This window comes from Ammospiza caudacuta, chromosome 1 (assembly GCF_027887145.1).
Source record: "Ammospiza caudacuta isolate bAmmCau1 chromosome 1, bAmmCau1.pri, whole genome shotgun sequence".
NCBI classification, from domain to species: Eukaryota; Metazoa; Chordata; class Aves; order Passeriformes; family Passerellidae; genus Ammospiza; species Ammospiza caudacuta.
Window position 1 is genome coordinate 66228401 of NC_080593.1, and position 27993 is coordinate 66256393.

At 41.0% G+C, this 27993-nt stretch overlaps 2 protein-coding genes across 3 annotated transcripts in view; both read left to right on the plus strand.

Annotated features, from left to right (window-relative positions):
- The window catches only part of CAP2 (cyclase associated actin cytoskeleton regulatory protein 2), a 68198-nt gene extending 55878 nt beyond the window's left edge, over positions 1-12320 (plus strand). For both annotated transcript variants that reach the window (XM_058804188.1, XM_058804181.1), the window contains 6 exons: positions 3712-3901; positions 4735-4910; positions 6115-6238; positions 6460-6542; positions 9053-9193; positions 10730-12320. In XM_058804188.1, coding sequence (XP_058660171.1) covers positions 3712-3901; positions 4735-4910; positions 6115-6238; positions 6460-6542; positions 9053-9193; positions 10730-10813 — 798 coding nt within the window. In that variant the 3' untranslated portion in view covers positions 10814-12320. The remainder of the gene's footprint in view (positions 1-3711; positions 3902-4734; positions 4911-6114; positions 6239-6459; positions 6543-9052; positions 9194-10729) is intronic.
- Positions 12321-19054: 6734 nt separating this feature from the next.
- On the plus strand, positions 19055-27986 carry FAM8A1 (family with sequence similarity 8 member A1). Its single transcript, XM_058812836.1, has 5 exons — positions 19055-19574; positions 23643-23763; positions 26024-26147; positions 26371-26510; positions 26827-27986. Exons 1-5 carry the CDS (start codon positions 19070-19072, stop codon positions 26969-26971), a joined length of 1035 nt encoding a protein of 344 aa, XP_058668819.1. The 5' UTR covers positions 19055-19069; the 3' UTR covers positions 26972-27986.
- The last annotated feature ends 7 nt before the right edge of the window (positions 27987-27993 follow it).

Consider the following 27993-nt stretch of genomic DNA (forward strand, 5'->3'; position numbering starts at 1 on the left):
CGTCTGTTGAAATTGGATAGGACTATACACAAGTATTACCAGATACCAGAACAGTTTTAAGAGCCTGGTTCAGAAGTATCCTAGAGCCTGAAGCATGTAAGTTGTCTTACAAGAGGAACTAAGGAAAGCAAAGTAATTGTCATTGACTGAGGTTGGTAACTTGGAGCTTCATTTATTAATAGATGTCAAAATGAATTTTAAAAAAAAAATCCTGGAACTACTTCACTTGGCTGATTTTTAAGTTGCCCTTTACATCAGTGTGTCTGAGTGCAGCACAGGTCCCATCTTCCTGGCATGCAGGGAATGCAAGAAGTGAAATGTGTATTCTATATTTCCAGTTACATTTTGTGCTTTCTGCCCCCTTTTGAGAGTTTCCCTGAGCCACTTTCCCACAAAGAATTTCACCTCATTTGAATTTTTATTTGATTTCAGTTAGGTATGTTAAAATGGCAAGGAAAAGAAGACTGTAGCCACAGTTAGACTGTACCCCTCTTCCCAGCAGGTCTGTGCACCTTCTCATTAGTGAGACTTGTCTGTCTTTTCCATGCCATTTTATTTCAATGGGAGATTGTCCTACTGAGTCCATGTTGCAAGATGGGAGATCTACAGTGGAGCAGTTAAACCATGTACTTTGGAGACCTTTTTTTCCTGTGATTTCTCTTTCAATTATGCCTGGCCTAATTTATGATTGAAATTGTTTGCAGTTTCCAGAATGGCCCTAGATGTTGAAAATAGCATGCTACAATATCAGTTAGCTTGTGTAGCTGTAACTTAGGTCTTAAACTAGACAAGATTTGCCATGCAGGAGAAAAGCTAACAACCAGGGTTCAGTCTGTCTTCTATTTCTATGACTGCACAAAATAAAGGAGTGGGAAAGGTGACAGAACCTCAGGTGTCTTTACCTTGTGATAGCTTCTTTATTCTTAATTAGATCTAACTCAAAATCTTTTGTGCTCAGTGGAGATAACCACTGACTTTGGTGGAGGGACCAGGCTTGTAAAGGAAAGAAGAGGCAGATGAGCAGCATGAGTGCAATGAATATGTTTTTTTCTTACTTGTGAAATCCACTTAAAAGGACTAGAATGTCTTAGCTGCTCAGGTCAAGAATTGAGATTTTTGAGTAGACTTGTTTTTTCATCAGTACTCCACTAAGAGGAAAAAAGCTCCTAGTTTCCCAGATCCTTTCCTACCTCGTCTGTTCCTTGAAAATAAATATAACAATCTCCAGTCATACAAAACCATATCAAAACTTAACTAATGTGTTTAAAATCCTTCCTTTTATCTGTACTTTGACAAGGAAGTTCTTTCAGAGTTCTGAGACAGAGATGACCTCATTCCATAGATAAACCCTCCTGAGTTTTAGTTCTGTGTCATTACATGGATATTCCCATACTTCAGTTGCCATTTGGGAAACTGCCTTTGATACACTACTCAGCAGAATTATTCTAGCCCAGAGTGTCTTGCACTGGTCTGTGATGGCCTTGAGTTTGACACTTGAAGCAAAGACAGTGCCAGAGTGACCTCCCACTCTGTGTTATATGCAGAATACACAGATAGCTTCCAGAAATTTTTTCTCCTTTGCACCTTTGCACAATTTAGATAGTGTTAATTCTAAGTGGATGTGTGAGTCTTACACAAGTTTCTGGAAAATTACAGCACTGTACTGGTAGGCAGGTGGAAGCAGGAGGCATTTTTGAGAAATCAGATGTCAGTCTGGAATTTGGCAAGCGAATTTTCATCTCAGACTAGAAGTTATTAGCCATTACCACTACTGCTATTAATTGCCTTTCATAAAGTGTACATAATTCATAACGGCATGTTCACACTGTGAATGGTGAGTGCCATTTCTGAGTATCTGAGTGTTTTAAAAAGCCCTGCAAATGCAATGTTCATAATTCTGGATAACCAGGGCATAGTGGATTCAGTTGCTATGGTTGCAGGCAACAGAAGGGGAATATCTGTATTGCACCTCAGGCAGTCATAACTGATTGTACCACTAAATCCACTTACATTCTTTTATTTTAATTACAATAATTCATAGTTCTGCTGACTCTGCTGCAGGTAACTTCACTGGCTTTAGGAGAGGCAGGGAACAGGCACTATAAACTGAGGGCCCAGTGAAGAAGTTGTCCCCACCCTAAGACGCTGACCTGTAATAAGGAAGTATGTAAGCAGAAGCTCTGAGCTAAATGTATCTATGCAACACTTGAATGTCTCCAAAAGCAGTAGACTTTAGTTCCAGTATATCTTGACAACAAATTATGATTGGTTCCAAAAGTACACTCTTCTCATTTGTTTACATTTGATCAAAAAGATTTAATAACAAGAAGAGAGCTTATCCCCTTAGGAGATCTTGGACTTTTATTCTGTTTTTAAAGTATATCTGAAGAGTAAGTTAAAAAGGAGTATGTGGACCTCAGCCCTTTTCCTGTTATCAGTTTGGGATTACAGGCCAGAACAAGTTTTACTTTTTAAAAAATAGCTGTAGTTTCCACTCCCATGAGATGCATGAATCAGATCAATGCTTTGCTGTTTCAGTTTAGTGGAAAGCAGAAAGAGTAGTACCATAAATGGTTAAAAATATCCTCAGAGGCCAGCGAAGCAGTATCTGTTTCCAGGATGGATTACCAGGGGCGCACTAACAACCTGTATCTATTAACAAAGGCAGCCAGTTAGAGGAGCTGTGACTCCCTAAGTCGCTGTAATTTTCCCATTGTATCTGCCCACCTGTTAATATTTGCTGCTGCAATGCACAGTATCTCTGTAGCTACCTGAACTCATCAGAACCAATCTGATTTTCTCAGTAGTTCTTTTAGAAGTTCCCTCTGTGCTGCAGAGAGGTAGGATCAGAGTGACACTCAGTGGCAGGATAGTAAAAGTGATTCTCAGATTGTCTCTAACATCTATTATCAGGATGTTACAGCATTCTTATAAGATTTTAGTCAGATAATTATTAGTATTTCTGTCTTTTTGATAAAATTCTATGTAAGAATTGTAATTCAGACCAAAATACGTACTTTTGATTATGCAAACTGAAAGAAAGATTTAGTTACTTACTTTGCCAAGGCCCCCTTCGCTCCTAACTTGTGTGCTGTGATCTCCTGCAACTGAAACAAAAAGGAAAAAAGAATGTAAGAAATTGAACTAAGAACTCAAAAATTGAATTTCAGAATCAAGATACTTGAATCAACGTAGTTTTACATTCTGTGGTATTTGAATCTTTACCGATAACTTGAACAGTTCCAAGAATAGCATTTTACATCTTGCATACAATTTATCACGTTCCCTATGTATATTTGACAGTTCATTAACCTCTCCATTATTTGTGTTGTACCAGAACATCATCTTTATAGGGAAAAGGGAAATATTTTCCTTTTTGTGTAAGTAAACACTGGAATAAAATATGGAATAGTTACTGTTAAAGGTTTTTAACATCAGCCCTTAGAAGTGTTTAAGACAAATATTTTAGGTGGAGTCGTTCTGCAGTAAGGGTAGAGTGTGGGCTGTCAGTCTTTCTAGCTGTGCTTGCGCAGGTGCAGGAAAGGATTCATAGGATTGTATTCGATTATGAAGCCAGAAATTCTCCTGAGCCTGTGACTTTCTAGAGTCACTCGAACCCGCAGCATTCAAGGATGTTAATAAATAAGAGCTGTTGTGATACAATGTTCCTTGAAACACCGTGTGTAAGATAATTCCCTCTGTCTCCAACAGGGTCCTGTTGCATCCTCCATGTCCATGCGATCTGTTCTAACCGGCGGCTCCGGCCTTTCCCCGCCACCTCCGCCCCCGCCGCCCCCGGGACCGCCCCCCATCTTTGATACGGAAACCGCCAAGGACGAAGGAACCGCGTCCCGCTCAGCCCTCTTTGCACAGCTCAACCAGGGCGAGGCAATTACCAAAGGTCAGGAGACAAGAAATCGAATTGTGATCCAGCAGTCAAACTACATCAAGAGCTGTTACATCTTTCACAGCATTTCACAGCTTTCACAGCATTTTTAAGTTACATTCTGGCAGCTCAGATCCTTCTGAGGCTTGCAATGGTTCGATGGAGAAGGCTGCTCCAGAACCTCCTTTGGAAGCCCTAGCCACCCAATAAGTTCAGTATACCTGACATTCACACCATTTAGAGGTATTTTTTTAATTTTAAGGCAGCCAGGCTGGATATCTTCAGCCCCCAGTAGCTGGTCAGCCTCTTAAATTGCAATTGCAATAAAGTTTTATCTCTCTTTCTGACTCATATTGAGTGTACAGACCTGTGTCAAAACATCTTACATGTCAGGTGAAATAAAGCTTTTTGTATTAATATTGGACAGCTGTAATTTAAGTATGTATCTGTGAATTTAAATACATATGATTGATATATTTGCATTTAATGCTGCAGGGATAGATCAAATATTGTCATAAATTAGAAAAAGAAACTCTGATGGAAAAACATGATACAACAAGCTCTCAGAGCTTGCTACAGACAGAGAGGGACCTAGACGACATTGTGGAATTTTCTGTTGAAGATACTAAGAGCCCATTGATAGTAGAAGAGTTTTTATATGATCTGCTAAAAGTATGTCAGCAGTTACAATTCAGGTTGTTACACAGGTAAACCTTGAGGAAATTTTTTTAAAAGGTAATTACAGAGAATAACACAACTACAAACAAACTTCTCATGCTTCAATATGAGCACTTTAAGGATTGGAAAATAGACTCTCTTTCACAAGCACCCTTCTTTTTGGTTTTTAGGGCTTCGGCATGTCTCTGATGACCAGAAGACTCACAAGAACCCCAACCTACGTGCCCAAGGTCCACCTGTTCGTTCTCCAACAAAAAGCCATACTCCAAGTCCTACCTCTCCCAAGAATTCTCCACAGCAGAACCATCCCCCTGTCTTGGAGCTAGAGGGAAAGAAGTGGAGAGTGGTGAGTTCCAGTCACACCTCTGAATTGCAACTTGCACATTGCAAACCAGGAGGAGCACTGAAACCTCTTGTCTGTCATTCACATGCAACAAAACGAAGTTGCAACTAAAAAGGGCTGAGTCCTCCATTTCTCTGCATTTGCTACACTTCAACTTTTACTATTCTGTAGGATTTTAAGTTAATTCATTTGTCTCTGAGAATCACTTATTAATTCATCTCACTGCAGAACATCAGAATCGGCATATAAATTCCTTGTAAAATCAGACAATGCCTCAGAAACAAACCCATTAGAGAAAAACACCAATTAAAATCTTTTCTTGCAGGCCATTCCTGTGAATGAGAGAGAACAGTCATCACAGTTTCCCTAGCCAATGGAATTATACATTTATATTTCATTGCCCATTCCATGCAAGCATGTCTTCCATGCTTAAAGTAGAGGAGTGTTTTCCTTTTGCCCAATCTACAGATGGAAAGAGGAGATTTGTTCTAAGTTTGGGTGTTAATTTATGTAGGCATATACCAAAGAATCGATGAATGAAAATTGATGTGACTGTGTTGGTTAAGAGAGAGCAGAAAGAACATGCAGTTTAGTCATGCAGAAAGTTATATACACAGTCAGTGTATATTACAGTGGAGTCCAGTTTGCATAAGGAGCAGTCACTGTTTGCCTGTGGTATGTTGTTATGGTTCTACTACTTGGAACTTTCCTTGTGGAACTTTCCTGGACATCCCTGGAGTGTAATTGTTCTTTTAAGCCTAGTGAAAGGAAGTTTATTTGCCTATTACTCCATTATTGTATATGGTAATGCCTGTATGTGTTCAGAATATTATATAACACTTGTGGAAGGAAAACTTGCTCTGTTCTTCAGTCTGAATCAGATGGGAGCCAAACAGCAGTTTTGTGAGTGCCTTTTTTTAATTGTTGTGAGCATAACATCTTTGCTGCAAAATTAATGGATTTTATTGCTCTCTGTGCTAACTTCTTCAGCTCTGCAGCTCTAAAAGATACAGTGTCATCTAAGGGTCACTTAGGTGAGATATCTGGTCACCAAGCAGATTAAGATTTTAAGCCACAGGAAGGATATTGCTGTGTTGTAACTGAAGATGCAATGACTCGAGGATAAATTGTACTAAACTCTGTCTGACTGTTAGCTAAAGACTGTTAGTTAAAGACAACCAATTAAATAAACTTTCTTTTGAAATAGGAATATCAAGAGGATAAGAATGACCTGGTCATTAACAACACTGAACTCAAGCAAGTGGCCTATATTTTTAAGTGTAACAAATCTACACTTCAGATAAAAGGAAAAATCAACTCAATTACTATTGGTGAGTGGGTAGCTCAGCTGGGCTTCAAGTGAGTCTTAAAAAAAATGACTTATGTGATTAATAATGCATCTGAATCATTCCATTCATTTTAATGATTGATTATGAGAGTAAAGTCACTCAGCTATGCAGTGCAGGACTGGGAATTTTCATAGTTAATGTAGCAGGTGTGCATGCATTTGCTTTTGTCTTGCCTTTCTTATTTATGATTGCTTTTATTTTAGACAACTGTAAGAAGTTTGGCCTTGTGTTTGACAATGTTGTGGGAATCGTGGAAGTGATCAACTCCAGGGATATTCAAATTCAGGTAAATATCCAATTGAGAGATGGAGACAGACCTAGAACAAGTGGGGGTGAAAAAGCCCAACATATAGTTACAAGAGACTTTAAAAATTCACAGAGCACAACAAAAGTTAGAAGTATCCAAATGGATCTTTATATGCTCTAAATTCTGTTGATGTTTTTAGAAAATGCTTGTGAAGAGAATTTACTATCACTGAACCAACCTCCCATAGCCCAGTGCCTCTGGTTCTGGTGAAGCTGAGAGATCTGTACACTGGCAGAGCTGTTCCTTCTGTCCCGGATCTGCTTGCTTTCATGCTAAGCAACTCCCAGCACTTGGAAGTTCAGTAGTGCTTACAGAAGAAATTCTAGCAGTTAGCTAATTGACTTCTAAGTGCACAAGATTTTTTTCTTTACTTATCCTCTCAATGGAAATGTTCAAATAGACTGTCAAAGGACAACTAAAAGCTATAACATAAAAGTAGGTGCTGGGATTTCAAAAAATCTCCCTGGCCAGTGATGTGACACTTTATGTAATTAAGTAGTTACTTATTTGCCTTCAAAAAGCTTAATCAGACATCATCTTCCTTATGATCCTCATGAAAAGAAAATACACGTATTTTAAATCTCTACATTGCCCTCTCTAGTGGGGACACTTGTCCTGCTCAAAATGTACAGTCTACCTGACACTTACAGCACTTCAGTCATCCTGTTCCACAGAGGTCTAGCTACCTGCTCTAATACTGGGTTGTGTCTGACACACAGTGTGTAATCTCAAGAAGGGACTCCAGGGCATACTATTTTGAGTGAAAAAAAATGTTAATTATTACATTAAACTGCCACTCTTCAGAGTGAGGTCTTTTGCTTAAGAGGCTGTGCCTGCTGTATGACATTAAATATAGGCAGTCCTGCTCCGTGCTTCAGAAGTAATGGTCACAGCCACCACAGGGAATAGGAGCAAGATGGAGTTTTTATATGTTGAACCTTATGCAAGTGACTGAAGTGTAACAATCAGTTTTATACATGATCACTACATGTCTTTTTACAGCAGAGGAGACAGTGAGTTATGGATCCCAGGCACTTATTTGAGCGGTTTTAAAATAATTATATTGTTTTAAATCATTACCTCTTAAACTATTCATGAAAGCTGAAAAATCCGTATGTAATAAATAGCAAAGCCCCAGCTTGCTAATACTCAAATAAAGTGGAAATACTTTTTTTAAGAATCATGTTCTATGAATATTGATAAGGCTTCTATGTATATCATGGAGCAGAGTGGGCATCCATTTAGGAAGGCAGGATCTGGTTATCTGCTGTATGCAGATTGAATCAGGCAGCTCCCACAGGGCTGGTGTATGCCAAGTGCCAAGCACATCAGTTTTCTCAGTAATTTGAAGACCTGAGTTCAGAATGTCCAAATACATGATATGTTAAGGCAACAGATTTCAGTAAATTAATCCTAGAGATTTTGCTATAGTGACTTCAGTGCCATATTGCTTGTCTCTCCTTTATCTCAGTGGTATATTTTTTTCTTGCCAGATGATTGCAAAATTTTTTAAACACCCCTTCCTTCTGTTCTTGATTGCATAAGAACCCATTTAAGAAGAGGAACTTTAAGATACATTGATGCACTGCATAGCTCATACTTCAGGATAAGGGTGGGATGCAAGAGGACAGAGCACTTGGTTTACTGCCACATTTAAGGAACTGAAGTTGAAAGATATTCTTTAATTAAGTGATGGGAGACACTCTCATTAACAAGTACATCTCTGTCATGTGCTGTCACTGTTCTATGGCTTAGGATAATCTCTGGTGTTTTGATGTCCAGAGTATATTGCTGTCCTTGCTAGAGAGGGCAGGAGCAGGAATTTTACTGACAAAAAGTGAGTCAAGTCTGTTGGCCATGAAGGTATCTTTCAATCTGTAAAATTGTAAACAAGAGAAGATTTCCCTTCCTCGCCTCAAGTAAATCCTGCGCTTGCTCTTAAAGAGACATACAAAATAGTTTTAGAGATTTAAATTAGTTGATCTTAGTACATATTCAGAACTGTAGCTTGCCGGAAGAGAATAAAAACCCTTTCCTGTTGCATGCTACAAGAGCTTTGAAGTCTTCAGAGTGTATTACAAATCCCTTGTTGAGTATTACTTTATGCTGGGGTCTTTCCTTTGCCCTTACTGGGTTGAAGTTGCCATGTTTGACTTCTTAGCCAATACTCACTGCTGAGCAAGGTGAACACTGCCTAAATATCAGCACAAAAGTATCACTGAAATTACAGAGAATCAGAGAAGTACTGTCATCAAACTGTATATTAAAAGCTTGCTGTACATTACAGTTTTGTTGTTGTGTATAGGTCTTTGTTACCGCCACCAAGAATTTTCAGTGTCCAATAAATCAAATAAAAGCGTCACACAGGCAGGTGACACATAGATCAGGTGCTGGTGGCCAAAATTAGACCTAGGAGGCAATGAGGATTTTATTAACAGTATCTGTGTTTGCATTTTAAGATTTGATGTTAAGTAGATTTTATTTTGCAGGTGATGGGGAAAGTGCCAACCATTTCTATTAACAAAACAGAAGGCTGCCACATCTACCTCAGTGAGGAGTCATTGGATTGTGAGATTGTGAGTGCCAAGTCATCCGAGATGAACATTCTCATCCCCCAGGATGGTGATTATGTGAGTGAGATATTTTTTTAAATTTCCTTTCTCTTTCATGCTAGTCTTGGCAGCTAAGAGCATTTAAGCTGCTAGGAAAGAAACTGATGTAACACACATAATTATGTCACCAAAAATGATCCAAAACAATTTAATTTCTATGTGCCTGTATCTCAAGAGGAAGAATTCTTTATTTTCCGGGGCACAAAGTAATTTCAGAGATCAAAAATCATGTCCTCTCTTTCCATTCCGATGGCTTCATGTCCTATCCATTTGATCTTTTTTTTTTTTATATCTAAACATAGTCTCCCAAAGAAATTACCTTCACAGAAGAGCACTTAAGTTGGAAGATGATGAGGCCAAAACTAAGATAAATGTAATGCTATTACAGGTGAAATAATACAGTATGATATACTTGTTTTTTCTACAGCTATTGATACATGGGCAGCAGCTATAGTACTTTGTACTATTTTCAACATATGTCCTTAAAAGCCACTTAAACTGGCATTTTTCCAGTTCCTTTCCCGTTCTAGTAAAATTTTCCTACTGTGCACAGTGGCATTTCTAGTAAAGTCATGCTCTGTCACTTCACACACAAGCAGGCAAAGTGTGTGTGAAATAACAGTTCCCTGGTGTTGTCAATGGAGCAGAGTTGAAATTGCAGTGCATGGCCATAGACAGAACTTAAATGTCTTGCTAGTCTCTTGGGCTGGAATTTAGTACAGGGGTTTAGGCTTTATGAAATAAAATGTGTAATGAGAACTTTTGTGCTTCACATTTCCAAATGTGACTGCTAGATGGCCAGCTTTACACAAGTAAAAAGGGAACAAGTTTTAGTGGGCTCATATTCACTTATTTTTTTTTTAAAAAGAGTCCTTTTGTTCAGTCTCACCTCAAAATCACCATAACATCAGAAATTACTGGCTACCAAAACATCTCTTTGAGGTCTAAACAAAAAACCCTTCTCTTCACATATTTTTTTTCTTTACTGGGTACAGAGAAATACTCAACAACATCCCCCATCATTTCACTCAATTTGTAGAATAGAGGGGCATTTTATTTGATGTTCTGCTTCATTTATGTACCCCACAAAGGATGCTGACTAGTTTGAAGTGTATCACACTTAAAATGACTGGGATTTTTTATTTTATTTTATTCTTCCATATTAGAGTATTGCTTTTGTCCTTAAAATTGGACTCCTGGTTTAATCTCCATATCTAAATCCTCTATACTGTCTTCCAACCCAGACATCGATGGAATCTGAAGTCATTTCTGACATGAGGCTTATTTACTTTGTTGATGCAGATAATGGTGTGAGAGAGATTATTGCAAAGTCATACCATACCAAGGCTGTTTGAAACTGGGTAGCAATCAGCCTTTTTCCTGTGTGGCACTGTAAAATAACTTCCTAGGGTAATGAGGAAGGCTTCTCTCTAATCCCGGCATGTCTGAGCTATCAATGCTTTCGCAGTCATGTAGAACTAATAGTATTCCACCAGTTTTCATGAGCTATCCTCTGTTTGTTTAACCGTCACTGTTGCTTTTGTTTCCTACCAGAAAGAATTTCCGGTTCCTGAACAGTTCAAGACAGCATGGGATGGATCTAAGTTGGTCACTGAACCTGCAGAGATTGTGGGTTGACTTCCTCACGCCATGGAGCACTTGCTGACCGCAGCCAGACTGCGGCCAGCATGCACAAAGCAGTCATGTAAAGAAGTAGAGGTAGCAGGAGTTCATGCTGCTGTCATAGGCCTTCAAGCATTAGCTCTGCATGCTAGGAACAGTAACACATCTGGCACCCTTTTGTTAGGCATCCCGGTCCTGGTCACGTCTCCACACAGTTTTTCCTTCACGTACAATTTTAATTCTGAATGAGAATGCAATAGGTTAAACCCCTCCACCCTCCAGTCACATCATTGGTTTGAAATTTTGTGTACATTTAAGCCAACATACTGCATGATACACTTTTTTTAATCATCTTGCTTCAGTGCATTCCTTTTTGTATTTCTGCTAATCAAAAACAGCATTAAGACTTTAAGGTGTTTATTTTTGCCTATTAAGCAATTCCTGTATGATGCAGTAAAAATGTACCTGTAGAAAGTATGCAATTTCTTGCAGTTCTGTGGCAATCATAATGTGTTTCGTTTCAAACAAGCAAAAAAGGACAACTGTCACCACAGCAATACATGAAAAAATGAAAATGAAAAAAAATCTGGTAGTTTAATAAAAAATGTTTTTAATATGCATATTTAGAAGATCCCACAGTTTTCTGTGAAGATTTTACTGTGGTTCACAGACTTGCTGCTGCCTTCTCTTTTCTTGCAAATTAGTAATTTGTTCTAAGCTAGGGCCTCATAAATGCTAAAACCTTTCAGAAAATTACTTGAAGGTTTTTTGCTCCTTGGATTTCTTTTTTTTCTCTTTTTTTTGGGTGACACTATCTCTCACTTTTTAAAATTTCACATTTTATGTTGCATCTTATACAGAAAACCAAGACAGACAGACACATCTGATACCAGCTAGTTTCCCTCACTTATGAAGTTCCTTTAAAATATTTGTATTGTAACTCATCATGTTCATTAAAAGTATCATCCGGGGGGTTTTTCCCCACATTTGTAGAAGTTACTCAGTTTCAAATACGTTCACAAAGCAAAGCCATAGATTTATGCCATACTAATTCTGAGCCCAAATAAAGGACTGGTTTAGTCCTTTGACTCTGCTTTACAGTCCCTACACTTTTTTCTTTTTAACAAAGCTGGAGTATTGCATACATTTGTACTATTTCAGCACATAGTACAAATAAAACTTTAAAAATTTTAAAAGTCAATTTATGTTTTTGATCACTTGTAATACTTTGTATCACTGAAATCACAGTGACATGCTTGCAGAGCTAGTTACAAGCTAAATTTTGTGCCTAACTTACCTTGAAAGTACATTAACTCTTAAAGGTTTTTAAGTATACCTTTGATTGTAAACCCTATACAATAGAACCAGTAGTGCTCATTCCTTATGGTTTTGCTATCTGATGTTTAACCTATGTGTATAATGTGTTTGCTTTAATATATATCATTTTTTCAACAGTAAACTTCTTATGAAATAAACAGAAAATGTACTTGTTTAAAAACAAAGTTGTTCAGAGCTTAAGCTATTGCACTGTTTGTCCTACAGGCTTTGTCTTCCTTAAACCCTGTTTCAAAAGCTGGAGTGAGAAAAAGTAGCTCCTCCTTCCATTTCAATAAAATATCACCACACTTGCTGCCATAATCCACCTCACAGTGAGTAGAGGATATTCTGTATGCTGGCAAATAAACCTGAAGTGTCATGCACATAACTTAGGTGACAGCCAGCAAATTGAGCTTTTCATGATTCTCACTTCTAGGTACACCTGGATGTTCCAGGGATTATGTCTAGGGAGATGATCATGATGTAGTGCAAGTTGGTATGGTTTGCCTTCTATTTTTTGCTTTTCCTGCTTTTCCTGTTGTGTCTCTATATGGCTTCAATCACAGGTGGTCCATTCCCTATATCACTTGGATGTGCCTCATCTCTGAAAAATGGGCATCACATACTTGTCATGGTACAAGGATTGTTGAAGGGCTGAATCCTTAAATCATAATTGTAATGTGTTCCACAAAACAATCTCCTTCTGGAGCATTCTGGCCTGAGATACTGACTTTTTCTTTCATATACAGCATCAAAGAGGGAGCAAGGCATTATGCAGCAGCAGGATGCCACTTACTGCTTTGGAGGTAAGACACAAACCAAGTATCAAATCCTGATGATAAACAGAAAGCAGCAAGACAGCTCTTAATCACTACAGAGGCAAATTCTTATAGTTCCTCTGAGGGACTGAACTCCCCCATCAAATACAAAGTCCATGAAGGCTGATCTGATTCTTCTTTAAACATTTGAAGGCAAACTCCTTCATGGCTAGACCTTCACCTTAACATTCACGTTAAGCACATTGCTTTGACTGGTCATTTAGCAGAAATAGATCCTGTAAAATAACAGCACATGCCTGACAGTCTGAGCACACCTCAGACCTTGGTCAGAGGGCAGAAGTTTAAAAGAAAGGAAGAAGGCCTTGCATGGACAGACCCAAGGCAATTGCTTCAACTGAAGAAAAGGATACCAAGTCAATGCATGACTGGACACCAGAAAAGTAGGAGAGAGACCTCTAAAATAGATTATATCCAGCACTCTTAGTCAACCACATAACAACAACAACAAACCTATAACACCTTTTGTCAGTTCAGTTTGGTCATCATAAAAAATACTTGTCATACATTTCCAGTAGGTTGGACTGTTCTTTCCCTGCAACCTGTCAGTAAATTCAAAATTACAAAGGAGTGCTAAATCAACAAAGTTCTGCTTCTACTTTACATGAACTTGTGTACAATTAAAGGTTAAAAACTCATTTGGTGGAAAATCAAGTTTATCTGAAGAGTAGAAATAGCCAACAAACTGCAGAAGAGTCATTTGATGAGTCATCTCAACCATGAGCAGTTGCAGCCACCAAGTTTTCAGCAGCAAGACTGATCTGTGTTTGATGGTTGACTCCAGCAAGGAATGAACTGCTAAATGCTGAGCATCCCTGAGGTCCCATTGATGGTTTTTTTACTGCATGCAGTCACACAAGATATACCCCTTGATTTCTGTGTTACACTGCACTAATATTGTGGTCATGCCCTAAAGTCAGTACCACTGCCAAAACAGCAAACAGTTAATTTGGTTCATATATTAATAGGTAAAAAATGTGTATGGTGGAATTAGCCAGTTTATTTCTATAAACCTGCATGGGTCAAATATTCACCAGTACAGATGGTCTCAATCAGACAGTAAAACACACATAAAAGGGAAGGTGAGTTGTTAAATTAAGTGTCTAAATGTAAAGAGCTTTTTTTCCTATGAAAAGCTTCAATGGATGTCACTTTCTTAAATAGAACAGGGTGCAAAGAGGAGGGAGCCAGGCTCTCTTCAGGAGTGCCCAGTGACAGGACCAGAGACAATGGGCACACACTGAAACAAACACAGGAGATTCCCTCTGTCCATCAGGAAACTCTTTTCAGGTGCAAGTGACCAGCATTAACACAGAGAGGCGATGGAGGCTCCCTCCTTGGAGAGTTCAGAAGTCCCATGGCCATGGCCGTGCACAGCCGGCTCTAGGGGGCCCTGCTTGGGCAGGGGCCAGGTGAACTCCAGAGGTCCCGGCCAACCTCAGCCCTTCCGCGTTCTGTGATTCGCGCTTAGTTGGTACTAAGAGCCCGCGGAAATGAGAAGCATCGAGGTAGTAACTCCAAGTACCCACCAGATGGCAGGAAACAGCCGAGGCCAGGCCTTCGCAAGCCTTTAATGACAACCTGCGGGACTGCAGTGTTTGCGAAGGGCGTGAATGCTGTTTGCCATTGAACTGGGGAACTCTGCCCTCGAAAAGTCACTGTAAAACACTTAATATTACTTTGATCTTGAAATTATCATCTTGGTAAAAGGTGAATGTTTGAGTGGGATGAACAAGGAAGAATAAAAAATAACTACTTATTACAAATTATTAAATAGATATTTTGGGTTGGTTTTCCTTCTTTTTTTTTTAACACTGCTAAGCACATCTTCATTTAAAGAATACCTGATTGAACTTAAAAGTAATATTTAACAGAGCCATTGAAGATAAAGGAGTAAGTAATTTCAAATCTGTGTTTGAAAACCAGAAATCTTTTCCACGAGTTGGAGAATTAGGCACTTGCTAAGGCTTCCCTGTGCCATAGTTATTTTGCAGACAAATAATTTTTGTTCTTACTCTTTCCTGAATCTCAACATATCTGGATCTGCAGGAGTTCCTTACTGCACTGTGTTCATCACCCTGTGCCTCACATGTCTTTCCTAGAGATCAGACATTTGGCCACTTGGAGTGCTTCAGGGGCTCAGTTCAGTGTGCACCCTTAGTGCACTCTCCTGATGTGCTGTTCAACTGGGCTCCTTCTAAATATGGAAGCTTCCAGACAAATGGAGCTAAGGTTCAGTTGATGACACAGTATGGTAGCAAGCACAGCAGTTAGCAAGAACATACAAAGCAGGTTCAGCTTCTCTTCTTGAGGTGATCTGGGCCCAGCTGCTGTGAAAATACTGCCCAGAAGTAGCTACTGCTCTCTGAAGAAAATCAGGCCCCTGACTTGTGATAAAATCCCCCTCTTATTAGATAAAAATCATAAATAATGCTCTCCAAGGAATGTTCTGACTACCAGACAAGAACCTGCTCTGTCTTCATGGCTGAAATAACACTGAAAAATCTTTTTGTGTGCCAGAAGTTTTGTAGAAGAACAGAGAACATTCCCTACTCCACCACCCAAAACTGACCCTAGTGGTCACTCCCTAGGTTTAACCCTTCTTCCCTAGGTCTTGTGGCATGCTGAGGACCCTACCTGATCACCACTGACCACCAAAGACTCCTGCTCTCCAAAGCCATAGTCCCACTGCTGCTTCAACAGAGGCACCACCACACTTCCTCCCTGGGAAGAGAAGGGAATGCGACAGAGAAGGGAGTAACCAGTAAGGCTTCCCAGGGCCACATTCCTGAGTAAAGCTGTTCTGTTGTTACTCTGCCTTCAAACAAGGCCAAGGTCAAAGGCAAATAAAGGTGTTCAAGCACAACTCCTAAATCGGGCAGTACTAATAAACAGGCAATGACACAAAAAAACTTGTGTACCCTAAGATAAAAGCAGAGAAGTTGTATTTTTTAATCAACTGTGACCACCAGGATTCTGTTTTCTCTATTCCACTTGAAGCTGCATCTATTAGAAAGAAGTTGCTTCAGTCAATCTGTAAGGCTTTAGAGCCAATCTCTCTTTCAAGTTCCGTAGATGGATGAGACAGATCAGTTTCAGAGTGAAAGGCTCAATTAATTTAATTTAGGAGAAAGTTGTACCATTTTCCACACTAAATGTATAACATTTTACATTATGTAAATGCATACATATATTTTTTGGCTCAAGTTTCATGTTCTGTATCTGGCTGCTTGCCCCAACAAGGGGAAAGGTTCTTATTCTTTGGTGACTCTGTATAGTTTCAGTGATGAAGAATCTCTTTACCCATCATTTGCATTTAATTTCACTCTGTACATGATCATAAATACCAGATCCAAATGTCTAAATAGCATGAATTGTAGCTGCTGGGCCCAACAATAATTAACCACTTTGCAGTTGTTGATTAATGTCCAACAACTCTCATCCAAGGACTCTTCAGAAGAGCTCCTACTATTAGAATATTTCAGCATGATGCAGGAGATGTGATCTGTTATCCCTGAGCAAAGAAAAGAACTGAACTTCAATGCTAGGGTGATTCCTCAGTTTTAAAAGTGGTTTCAAACCCTTGAAAACAAGATGCTGGAAGGCATAGCAAAAATGAGCAAAGGCACAATGTCTGTGGCTCTGTACCACAGCCAGGTTCACAGCACACCAGTGTTCATTACCTCCTATTAAACATGAAGGTTTCCCCACTCAAGAGTGACTGATCAGGTTTTTCAGCATCACCTACACTTAAAGAGCTTGAGGTGAGATTCCAGATTCCCCTTAAACCTTAACTATTATGACACCAGCTTTTAGGTGCTTACCTCCTCCTTTTGATCTAGCTCAGAACATTTCCTCTTGCCTAAATCTCATTTCTAGGAAAGAGGGTATTTAACTGCCAAGGCATTCAACTACTTCATCAGCTGGTACAATGAGCTTCCCACCCACAAGCTAAAGCAATGTAGCAGGGAATTGGTTCTGCAGAAGACTATAAATACTGCCCTGTGTGGCAGTCTGACACAGCAATGAAACAAGACCTTCTACTACCAAAAGCCTAAGCTGTGAGGTTCTTACTGCTGGCAAGCCATGTTGTCACAGCATTTCTGTCATGTGTGTTCCAGAACAGAAAATCTGAATGCTCCCAGAATTTGTGGGTCAGTTGTTGGGTATCTTTTTAAGCAGAAGAATGAAATACTAATAACTGGAAAATGTGGTCATAAGGAAACATTACATTGTTACCTGTTAGTCCCCTGCTCTCTGCTGTCAGTGATTCCACTTCACCTTGAATATCCAGAATAATCTCATAGTGAGTTCAAACTATGGCTATACCTGTGTAATGCTGCTGCTGGTGAGCCTAAAATTTACATGTGACTGGCAGCATTCTGTGAAGTCTCTGAGATCTTGTAATTTTACTTTGAGATCTGATCTGGCTTTCAAGGAAGAAGTGAAATATTACAGGGAAATAAGTCTTGTTACATTTCATTTATTGTCAGTTTTCCAAAATAGCTTTTCTATTAGGAATTAACAGATGGTTTAAAGCCATATTTTCCTCTATACACATGTCTATCTTCCCTCCTTTTTTCCTTCCTAATCATGCTAAATCTTGCTGTGTTTCCCTAAACATTTTCCCATATTGATTTCACCAAGGTCTACATTACAAAACATGCCAGGGTAATTAAAATCATAGCTGCACAGTGAGTGCCAGCACCTTACATAACTGCATAGTCTTTTATGGGTCACTATTTGATAATCACTTAGGCAATTCATCTCAGCTTGCTTGTATTAGAGACTTGCTCCACACAAGCTTCTGGGACTGAAAGAGTGGAAATTTCTGTTGGATACATGGGAATAATTCTTTACTGTGAGTGTAAAGAGGCAGTGGAACAGGTTGCCCAGAGAAGCTGTGGATGCCCCACCCCTGGAAGCATTCAAGGCCAGGTTGGACGGGGTTTGGAGCCACCTGGGCTGGTGGAAGCTGTCCCTGCCCATGGGGCGGGGATCTTTAAGGTCCATTCCAAACCAGGCCATTCTATGATTCTATGATTTTATGAAATTACTTCAATTTTTTAAATTAGGTGAGATTAAATGGGAAAATAGTTCACCAGGGAGAGGCAGCAACTTCTGTTTTTGTTCAGCTGTGGCTTGTGCTGTCTTCAACATTTCAGGTTCCCAGTATGTATTACTGGTTAATTCAGTATTGAGCTGTGTTAGCATCTCTGTCAGACAGAACTCTTGGTCTGGTTGAGATGCTTAACAGAGCACAGAAACCTTAAAGACTAAAAGTTAGTTAGAAGAACTGTGTTTAAACTTGCTGCTGGTTCTTCGTTCAGCATTTGAGGGGAGGAAGCGCTGTGAGGGGCGGCTGAGGGAGCTGAGGGTGTTTGGCGTGGGGGAGGCTCAGGGGTGACCTTACCGCTCTCGGTGACTCCCTGAAAGGAGCCTGTAGCCAGGCGGGGGTCGCCCTCTTCTCCGCAGAGTTTCAGGTTGGACATTAGGAAGAATTTCTTCGCAGAAGGGGTGATTGGACATTAGAATGGGCCGCCCAAGGAGGCGGTGGACTCACCGTGCCTGGAGGTGTTCAAGGAAAGCCTGGAGGTGGCACTTGGTGCCCTGGACACGGTGATGTTCAGGCATAGGTTGGACTCAATTACAGAGGTTTTTTCCAACCTAAACGACTTTGTGGATTGTGGGGGTGTTGTTTTGGGGCGTTTTGTTTGTTGTTTTTGGTTTTGTTTGGTTTTGCTTTGGGTGGTTTTGTTTGGTTTCGATTGTTTTGTTTTTTTCAGAAGACAAACATGATATGTATAGGGGAAAAAATGAAAAGGGGGAAATAGAGGAGGAAAAAACCCCTCACAACATTACTACAGGAAAATAAACCCGCAGAACTTGCGCACCGTCAGGAGCTCCGCAGGCCGCTTCGCCCGCACGTCACGGGCAGCGCCTCTGCCTCAGCGCTCGGCGATACCATCTCGTGGCAGGGGCGGGGGGGAAGGCCTGTTTCTCCCCTCGCTCAGTGCCCTATTCGTCAGGCCCTTCCTCCCCCCCCTCCGCCGCCGTAAGTGGGAGAGGCGAGGCGCGGCCCCGGCGCACGCGCGGTGAACGCTCAGTGCCCGCCGCGATGGAGGAGGTGGCGGAGGGCGGCCGGGCTGGCGCTGGGGCGGCGGCGATGGCGGAGGGCGGCAGCCCTGCCGGAGATGAAGCAGCCAACGCCAGTGCCAACACCAACACCGCGTCCTCACCACCGCCGTGCTCCCCTCCGGAGGGCGGCGGGACGAAGCCCCTGAGCGCGGCGGAGTACGCGCGGCGCGTACACCAGTGGCTGTGGGACTCGTACTGCGGGTACCTGGGCTGGCAGGGCTGCCCGCCCGCCTTCCTCGCCGCCGCCGCCGCCGCCGCGCAGCCGCCCCCGCCCGCCGCCGCTGCCTACTACAGCCCCTTCTACCTCTTCGCTCCGCCGCCGGCACACACGGCCTCGGCCGGGACGGGGCCCCGCGCCCCCGCCGCTGCCACCCCAGCCTGGCCGGGAGCGGCGGGCGCGGTGTCCCCCGTGCCCAGGGCGGCCTCCGGCAGCGCCGCCAGCAGCAGCGGCAGCGGCGCCTCCAGGGACACGGGGCGGCCGGCGGGTGAGTGGGGCCGGGGCCGGGGCCGGGGCCGGGGCTGGGGAGGAAGGGGAGCCTGGGGAGAGCCGCTGCTCCGAGCAGAGGGATCTGGAGAGGGAAGCCGGGGCTGTGCGACGTTAGGAGTCGCTGCGCTTCCGTTGGCTGCGGCCCCGGGCATGTGGCTGTGCCGTGTGACACACGGTGACAGCCCTAGTATCGAGGCCGTAAGGCCGGAACTTGGTCCATAAACAAGTTTGGATGCAGGGTGACAGCCCTGATACCGAGGTTGTAAATCTAGAGCCAGCAGGTTTGGGGGGATTGACTTGAATATACAGTTTACACTTTCACAGCTTGTAAAGATGTTTTCTTGCATACGAAGGAGTTGATTTTTTTCCACTGGAACTTATTCTTGTGGTCACAGGCTTGTAATGCATCTAGCTTTTTAAGTAGCCCGTTTGGATTATGTAATCTAAACTAATTTTGCCTGCTTGAGTGAGCTCTTGGTGCTCAAATAAAATAATTTCGTGGAATCGAAGCAGAGAAGTGAAAACATGCTGACGTTGAACAAGCTTAGGCAGTGGGACCCGAGATAAACAAACGTCTGTTGCAGCTGTAAACATTGAAGGCAGTGCACAGCAGGCCTTCTGTTTATATTTTTCAGGAATAAAGCAAACTCACTCTGATTACATGAGAGGTAAAACCAGGAGCAGCAACAACTCCTCACAAGTTGAGGAGTGCCTAGGTCACATTCCTTGAATGTTCATACCACTGTGAGCAATGTAGGAAACTGTGGAGGAGAGCACTGCTGGTGGACTTTGGAAAAAAGCCAGAGCTCGTTTCTCCCTGCAGGACAAAGTACGACATTGCTGATCTGTGACATTATTTATAAGCTTAGTGGCCGTATGTGTGTGGAAGATGTTTTTTGTTCCTTTTTTCCTTATTTTCAAGGGAAGGGAGCCTAGCCACTGAGCTTGTTTCTTTCTTATATTTTTAAGCAGATTTTTTTTTTTTTAAAACATGGTTAGGACACAGAATAGTATTTTCTGCAATTATGCTCTGATTCTGTTATAGTTCAGTTATGAACTGATGTTACCAGTCATTAAAGGGAGGGTTGGACAAAGGCTAGGCTGAAATGATTCTTGGAATTTTACCTGTTTTTTCAGGAGCTAATTCCATATATTAAAGGTTATTTGGGGCATGAATAACATCTCATGCTGCTGAACATGGTTATTCTGAATATTGCATACTATTGCAGTACACTTGGCCTTCTTGAGGGGACTAGGTATGGGATGCAGCGATACAATTCAGTTATAAACAAAGACTGCTGGGCTGATGCTTTAGCTTGAGATTGCAGATGGATATATCTGGAGCAGCTAAAGTGATTATGGCTCCTTCTTCCCTGCTGCAGATTATTGTCCACACAGCAGTGAGGCGAGGCAGGGCAGGTCATGTATCTGTCCCTGTGCCAGAGCAGTTTACAGCCCGTGTGCTTATGTAAGCTGAAATAAGTGACAGCTTATGTTAATGTGGAAGATTTCAAATTGGAATGTCAAAAAGTGGGATTGTTAACTGCCTCTTCAGTCTGCCTGCAGGTGTGTGTCAGAGCAGCAGAATTTAACAGCACCCTGGGCAGTGGCTGGCTCTTTGTGGACAGTCACCATGATTTAAGACATTCCTTTGCCTGGTCCCTCCCTACCTTACTGCAGGAGATTACTGCTGATCCACTGGGAACAGTAGGGCAAAAGGTGCATCCAGGCCCCAGCTGCCCTGTGGCTGACTGGTGCAAACTCCTCTTAAGCACTGTGTAGATGTAATATCCTAGACATTGAGCTGGATGGATGTTGAATTTGGCTGTCCTTGCTGAATAAATAGTAACCCTTGGCAAAAGAGTGGATTTCTGATATCACAAACAGCTTGAATTGCTGCAGTGTAAATCTGCCAGAATCTAAGGGTTGCCAAGGTTTCTTAATATGATGGAGTTAAACATAATTTGAATACTTATTTTCCTAGCCCCATGTAGCTTCTTCTTTAGGCAGTCATTTAATTTAATGTATTCAGTTCTGAATAAATCAGTCTCTGCTACCAACTCTAACAAATGTGCTGCTTTTGACAGAGCAGATGAAAGCTTTCACCTGGCACTGTGTACTCAAACCAGGGTTAGGAGACTGGCTATGTTTCCTCATGTCTTAGTTGAAGAATCTCTAATTAGAATTAGAGAACTTGGACAGGCTTTGACAATGCCAGTGGAATCCATTTTAGTGTTATACATGTCACAGTTTGACACTGGCCCAGCACCAGGCACCAAGAGAGTCACTTGCTCACCCTCCTCTGCCACAGCTGGGTAAAGGAGGGAAAAAAGAAAAACAAGTTAAGTAGGCTTCTTGAGTGAGATAAGGACAAGAGGACTATTTCAAGGGAAAAGCAGGCTCAACTTTAGTTGCAAAGTGCATTCTGCTGCAACGTGGGCCTCTCTTTCCATGGGATGCAGTCCTCCAAGGACAGACTGCTCCCTGGAAGCAGGGATTCCTTCTCTCCACTGGGTCTCCCACTGGACCACAGCCTCCTCCAGGCATCCACCTGCTCTGGCATGGGCACCTCCCCACGGGCTGTGGGTGGATCTCTGCATCCCCTGTGGATCCCCATGGGCTGCAGGGGCACAGCTGCTTCACCATGGTCTCACCATGGCCTGCAGAGCAACCTCAGCTTGACACCTGGAGCACCTCCTGCTCTCCTTCTCCACTGACCTTGGTGTCTCCATGTTGTTTCCCTCACATAGTCTCACCTCCTCCTCTTCTCTGACTAGAAGCAAAACTCATTAGTTTGTTTCGATTTTCTTCTTAAATACGTCATCGCAGAGGCATTGCCAGCCTCCCTCAGTGGCCCAGTTTTGGCCAGCAGCATGTCCATCTTTGTGGCCACCCTGCTGCCTCAAACCAGGCTGCTTGTGCTATTGATGCAGAGTGATCAGTGCAGCAGGTGTGAAACAGAGCTCTAGAAACCCAGGGATGTTAAATAAGAGCTGGCTCTTACCCAGTCTCTGCCAGATTCTTCTTACCCCATTGAAAAGTGCTCTGCGCTTTTGGCTGGCCTCTCACAGCTCGTGGGGCCATGGCTGGCAGCATCAGTCTCAGCGACTGAACTGGGGAGGCTTATTCTTACTGAAATTTGATGATGATTTTTGAGACTAGAGAGTAGGGTGATTTTATTTCCTCTTCTGTCCTTACTCTCTGTGGGGATAAGCATTCTCAGAAACAGTAACAAAACCAGTCCCTGTTTCCACAGGTTCCATGTGGTAGTAGAAAGGCCTTTCTAAGTGAAGTACTGATGTGAGTCATTGCATGCTACATGTGAGAGTCATGTTCTTTGGAAAATAGAGGAGTAGCTGGGTCCAGATGAAATTATTTTGCAACACTATTTCTTGGAAACTTTCTAAGACACTCTCTAATGTTTTCTTTGCTCAAATCACCTGAGTAACAAAAGCTTGTGGCTCCTTACTTTGTGGCCATTTAAATAGGAGAATATGTTATGTTTTTTGGCTGGAGGTAGAGCAGTATGCTGTGTTTTATTAAAAGTAACATGTAGAAATGTTTATGTCAAGTATTTTCATCCATTCCTGTTTGTATTTGAGTGGAGATAAAATAGTGTTTTACTCTGAGAACTGGTACTTGGTATACATAGAAGCCTTGGTGCTGAGGGATAAAAAAGTTGTGGTAGGTCTGATTTTCTTTTTAATCTGACCTCTCAGATTTACACAAATCTGTTCTCTATGAGATTATTCTAAACAAAAGAACACAAAAACTGATCTTCTGTACTTCCGTTCTTTAGCAGGGTATGATTTTGCCTGTGATCCTAATTATGAGAGGCTCAGTTCTGAAACAGTTGAAGTTCTTCAAGAAGCTTCTTCAAATTCAACTTAAACAATTCAGATTATTTTTTATGCATACATCTTTAGAAATGTTCTCAAAAAGCATGTGAGCAGAGCTCTAGATTATGTTCTTGTAGAGAGGTTAATGTGGGTTTTGCTTTCGACATTAGTGTTAACTTTGTGTTAGTGCAGTAAAATCTGGGTAATGTGAACTATTTCTGTTGCAGGTCGGGAGTTCCTTATCCCTTCTCTGGCACACAGGTTCATAGCAGAGATGGTGGATTTTTTTATTCTGTTCTTTATAAAGGCAACCATCATTTTAAGTATTATGCACCTCAGTGGAATAAAGTAAGTTGAACAATTTAAAGCTTTGTTACATACAGCTTTAAGCTTTTCATGCTCTTTGAGGTGTCAGGTTGTAATTATGGTATGTTTTTGCATATGATATTAAATAAATTACAGAAGTTGAGGAACAGCACCACTAGGCTAACTTCATTGTAAATACATCCTGATTTTGGGTCAGCTATGGAAACAAAGAATTTGTACAGGTCTGTAGGCTCTCAAAGTCACTAACTACTAAGGAAAGATTAGACTTGCACATTTATGGAGGGGGGGAATAGCAAGATTACAAAAAAGTTCTTTTGAATTTTTAAGAAAAAACATGGACAAACTTTTAAACAGTGTTCAAAATGTACTAAATCTGGCTGGGATTAAGTTAATTTTAGCATCTTTCATGCTAATGTATAGCATCTTCTGTGGGGCTGTATTTTAGATTTCTGACTGAAGCAATGCTAACCCCACCAAAAAAAAAAAAAAATCTGATCAAGCAGATCAGATATGTATATACATTGAAAATACATCCTGGTTTCTAGGAATACTGCCACACTGCAGGCTTCACTGGGTGTAAATTGGTTTTTTTAAAAAGTGCAAGTAATCAATGTGTGTGTCAACCATACACTAGACTGAAAGATTCGTCATTTCACATTTTTGTACTCAGATGTAGTAATTTACCTCAAACACTTTCTTTTTTAACTGCTTCTTTAACTGTAGATATCTTACTTCTTAACTCTCTTATTCTGCTTTGGGTTGGTGTACTCAATATTCCAGTCTGATTAAGAGATGAGATCTTGGTGCAGTCAATAATTCCACTACTGTACAAACACATTTTGGAACCCAGGCTTTCTGCTCAAGAACCATCCAAATGTTGCCTGACTGTAAATTGATAACAGACATACAGATAACATCTTCCAGACACCTTCACCTGCAGCTAGAAAGGGGTATGGAAGAGGGTCAAATCCAAAACAATAAATACGTCAGTGTAAATGATTGCTGGGTTTTGTTCAGATAAGCAGCAATTAAAATGCCAAATGTTCATTTCTGTTAAGTGGCCAGATCCCATCACCTGTAACCTGACAGTTTGTGTTTCTACTTTGCCTTTAGTAGGTGGAGAAAGATACAAAGTGAAGTAGTGGAAAGATGGGGAACAACTATATGTATATTGCTGCTGTAAAATGATGAAAGAGTAATTTACAGCATTTTCAATATTAATAGTTTTGTGAGACAATTGCTTACAGGGAACTTCAGAGAAATGTTCTGAGAGGTTTTCTGCTTAAGAGACCTGGTGTGCTTGGGGTTAGGCTGAATTGTCATGGAAAGCATAGGCCCTCACAGGCTCAAGAAGAACTTTATTCTCTTCAGGCCAAAGCTGCATTGAAAGGAAATGTAGGTTGTGCTACATTGGTTTTTTTAATTCCTGGGTTGTTTGAGGGTTTTTTCTGTCCTCAAGTCTGAATAAAAAGGAGGGCAGGTCGCACAAATATTAGATGGACTGTTTCAAAGTGGGACTGCACAGTTCTACGTGAGCCTTAATTAGATGCATGAGTGAGAAATTCTTGCCTTAATGTGTTGCAAGTATATCCATTCCAGGTATCAGATAAGAATGTTACATCTGTGGAGTTTATCTTATGAAAATATGCCATTACCTCCAAATGGATGCTTTGCATAGCTCTGTTAGGCTAAAAACCTTAAGGTTTCAATTGCTTTGTTTGAATCCTCCTATTGCATACCAAGGTGCCTCCAGACAAGTATGGTGAGCCGTGAAGAATGAGAATGAGGAACCCTGATGAGAACCCTGATCATGCAGAGGAGGATATGGGGCTCTACTGATTTCTTAGGGACACTGCCAACTTCTCCCTTGCATTTGTAAAGAGTGCCCTTTTTTTTCCTTGAGTGTAGTGTAAGAAGATACTTGGAGACTTGGATGCCTTCCATTTGTATCAAGTTCAATGATTATGTGCAAAATCTGTTTTCCCCCAAGAAGTGTGAGAATTTTCAGAACAATTCTGCAGCTCACTACCCAAGGATACCATTGTGCAAAAGTGGTAATAAAGAATGATCTTTGCTTAATGAAAAAGACAAAACAAACTAGGCAGTAACTCAGAATGAAAACTGAGTGTTCTGAATTTTAATGACTTGTTTAGTATCAGAGAGGGCAAGGAGCTTTTGTTGTCTTATAATACCAGAACGGAGGGAGTGAATTCTGGTATTAAAGGGGTAACACTGGTATTGGGAGAAGGATGGTTTTAAAGTTCAGTTTTATTTTGTACAGGGACATCTCTAAATTTGCCATGCATTACATCATAGAAGAAATAGATGAAGATACGTCCATGGAAGATTTGCAGAAAATGATGGTAGTAGCTCTCATCTACAGGTTATTAGTCTGCTTTTATGAGGTAACCTACTCATAAACATTAACCCCTGTAATTAATAGTTGTGAGTTGTTGAAGAAATGGTTTTAAAAAATAATGTTATCGTTGGCCAATAAAGTAAATCTTCTTAACAGTATTTTGGATTATGTTGAAGCTTATGACATTCACATAGTTGAGGATAACCAAGTTTGGGACAACTGTCAACAACACGGTGATGTGCGGACTTAAAAAAACCTCTCTTTTACAGATAATCTGTATTTGGGGAGCAGGTGGAGCAACCCCAGGGAAATTCTTGCTTGGACTGCGAGTTGTGACGTGTGAAACTTCTGTCCTTATTGCACCCAGCCGTGTGTTAGTCATTCCATCCTCTAATGTCAGCATGACAACGTAAGTGCTCCTGCCTCAGTCCTGCTGCATTCAGGTTAACAGTGTCAAAAGCGTGGGATTTGGAAGGAAGTTCACTGTTGCTTTGTTGTTGACCTTTGCAGTAATTAGACTGCAACAGCTATTGTCAGATTCTGTGATCTAAGAATAAAATGGTAATTATTCAGTCACATGGAGTATTTTTCAGGGTAGGTGGTTAAATCTCCTCTAGAGCTCAACTTTTGTGCTGTGCAAAACTTGGGCACTAAACCTGGAAGTTAATTACTAATGTAAGCAGAAAAGTGAAAGTAAGGCACTGAATGTTCTATTCTGATTTCAGGTCCACAGTACGAGCTTTGATCAAGAATTTTTCAATTGCATCATTTTTTCCTGCATTCATTACGCTGCTGTTTTTCCAGCACAACAGAACAGCCTATGATATTGTAGCAGGAACTATTGTGGTCAGAAGAAATGGAGTCAGATGATACCAAAAAATGAGATTTCCGGACTGGTTCTAAACATCCCCTCCAAATCCCAGTGAATAAAAGACCTACCCGAGAACTGAAATTGAGGTGTCTGTTGGAATCTTTTGCCCTAATTAAATAGGAACTGATTCAGAAGCTGAAGAAAATGTATGGTTCCTGTCTGATGCCAGCAACTACCTTCGAAGTGTTGGAGTTTTCATAGACGCCAAAGAAGTTTGGGAGAGAAAATATGTATTAAATCCAGGAGTATTAACTTCTGACTGATGAGACAAAACCTGTCTGCTTTAACTGCAAAAAGGAACTGTTCTGTTTGTCAGTTTGTGGAAAGCAGATCCCTAGGAATATGCCACCTTAAAAGAAATGTTGCTCCTACAATTTTGGATGTTGGCAGATAACTAGAAAATGAAGTTCTTCTCCAGGCAGTTGCCTGTCAAAGGATATGGAGGGAGAAACCTGCAGTATTAGGCAGCAAGGCAAATGATGTTAATTAAATTGCCATGTATTTAGAGAGATCAGCAGTGGTTATCAGTGTCTTTTATTATTGCTTCACAGTTCGTATTTCTTCACCTTTCAAGTATTTTCTCACAACATTGATGTGAAAAGTTTTTTTGCATGATTGTCTCAAGCACTGTCACTTACTTCACTTGTCCAAGCTAATGAAGAAGTGAAACAATAGCTGCTTTTTCCTCTGGGAAGGGTGTTACACTGCAGTGTTAGTGATCTGGTGTGTGTAAATAATTCTCGAGCCAGCAACAGTACAGACCATGCTAATGAAAGGTAACTTTTTTGCTTCTGTTTTGAGTGAAAGCACTTGCCTATTTCTTGCATATAATGCAGAACAGAAGTGAATGTGTTTCAGGAGCATGCAGAAAACATTAACTGAAATGTGTTATGGGTTTAAATCTGCAGAAGTACAAATACTGGTTATTTTCACTTTATCATTCTGGCTAATTGTTTGTATATTCAGAATAACTTAAATACTGAATAAAGAAACCTAATATTTTGCATGACTATATCACTTT

Excerpts from the sequence above, each read along its gene's own strand:
- FAM8A1 (XM_058812836.1), top strand. The coding sequence starts at position 19,070 with ATGGAGGAGGTGGCGGAGGGCGGCCGGGCTGGCGCTGGGGCGGCGGCG. Across the intron at positions 23,764-26,023 it reads ATGCACCTCAGTGGAATAAA|GGACATCTCTAAATTTGCCA; the intron begins GTAAGTTGAACA and ends TATTTTGTACAG. Across the intron at positions 26,148-26,370 it reads TATTAGTCTGCTTTTATGAG|ATAATCTGTATTTGGGGAGC; the intron begins GTAACCTACTCA and ends TCTCTTTTACAG.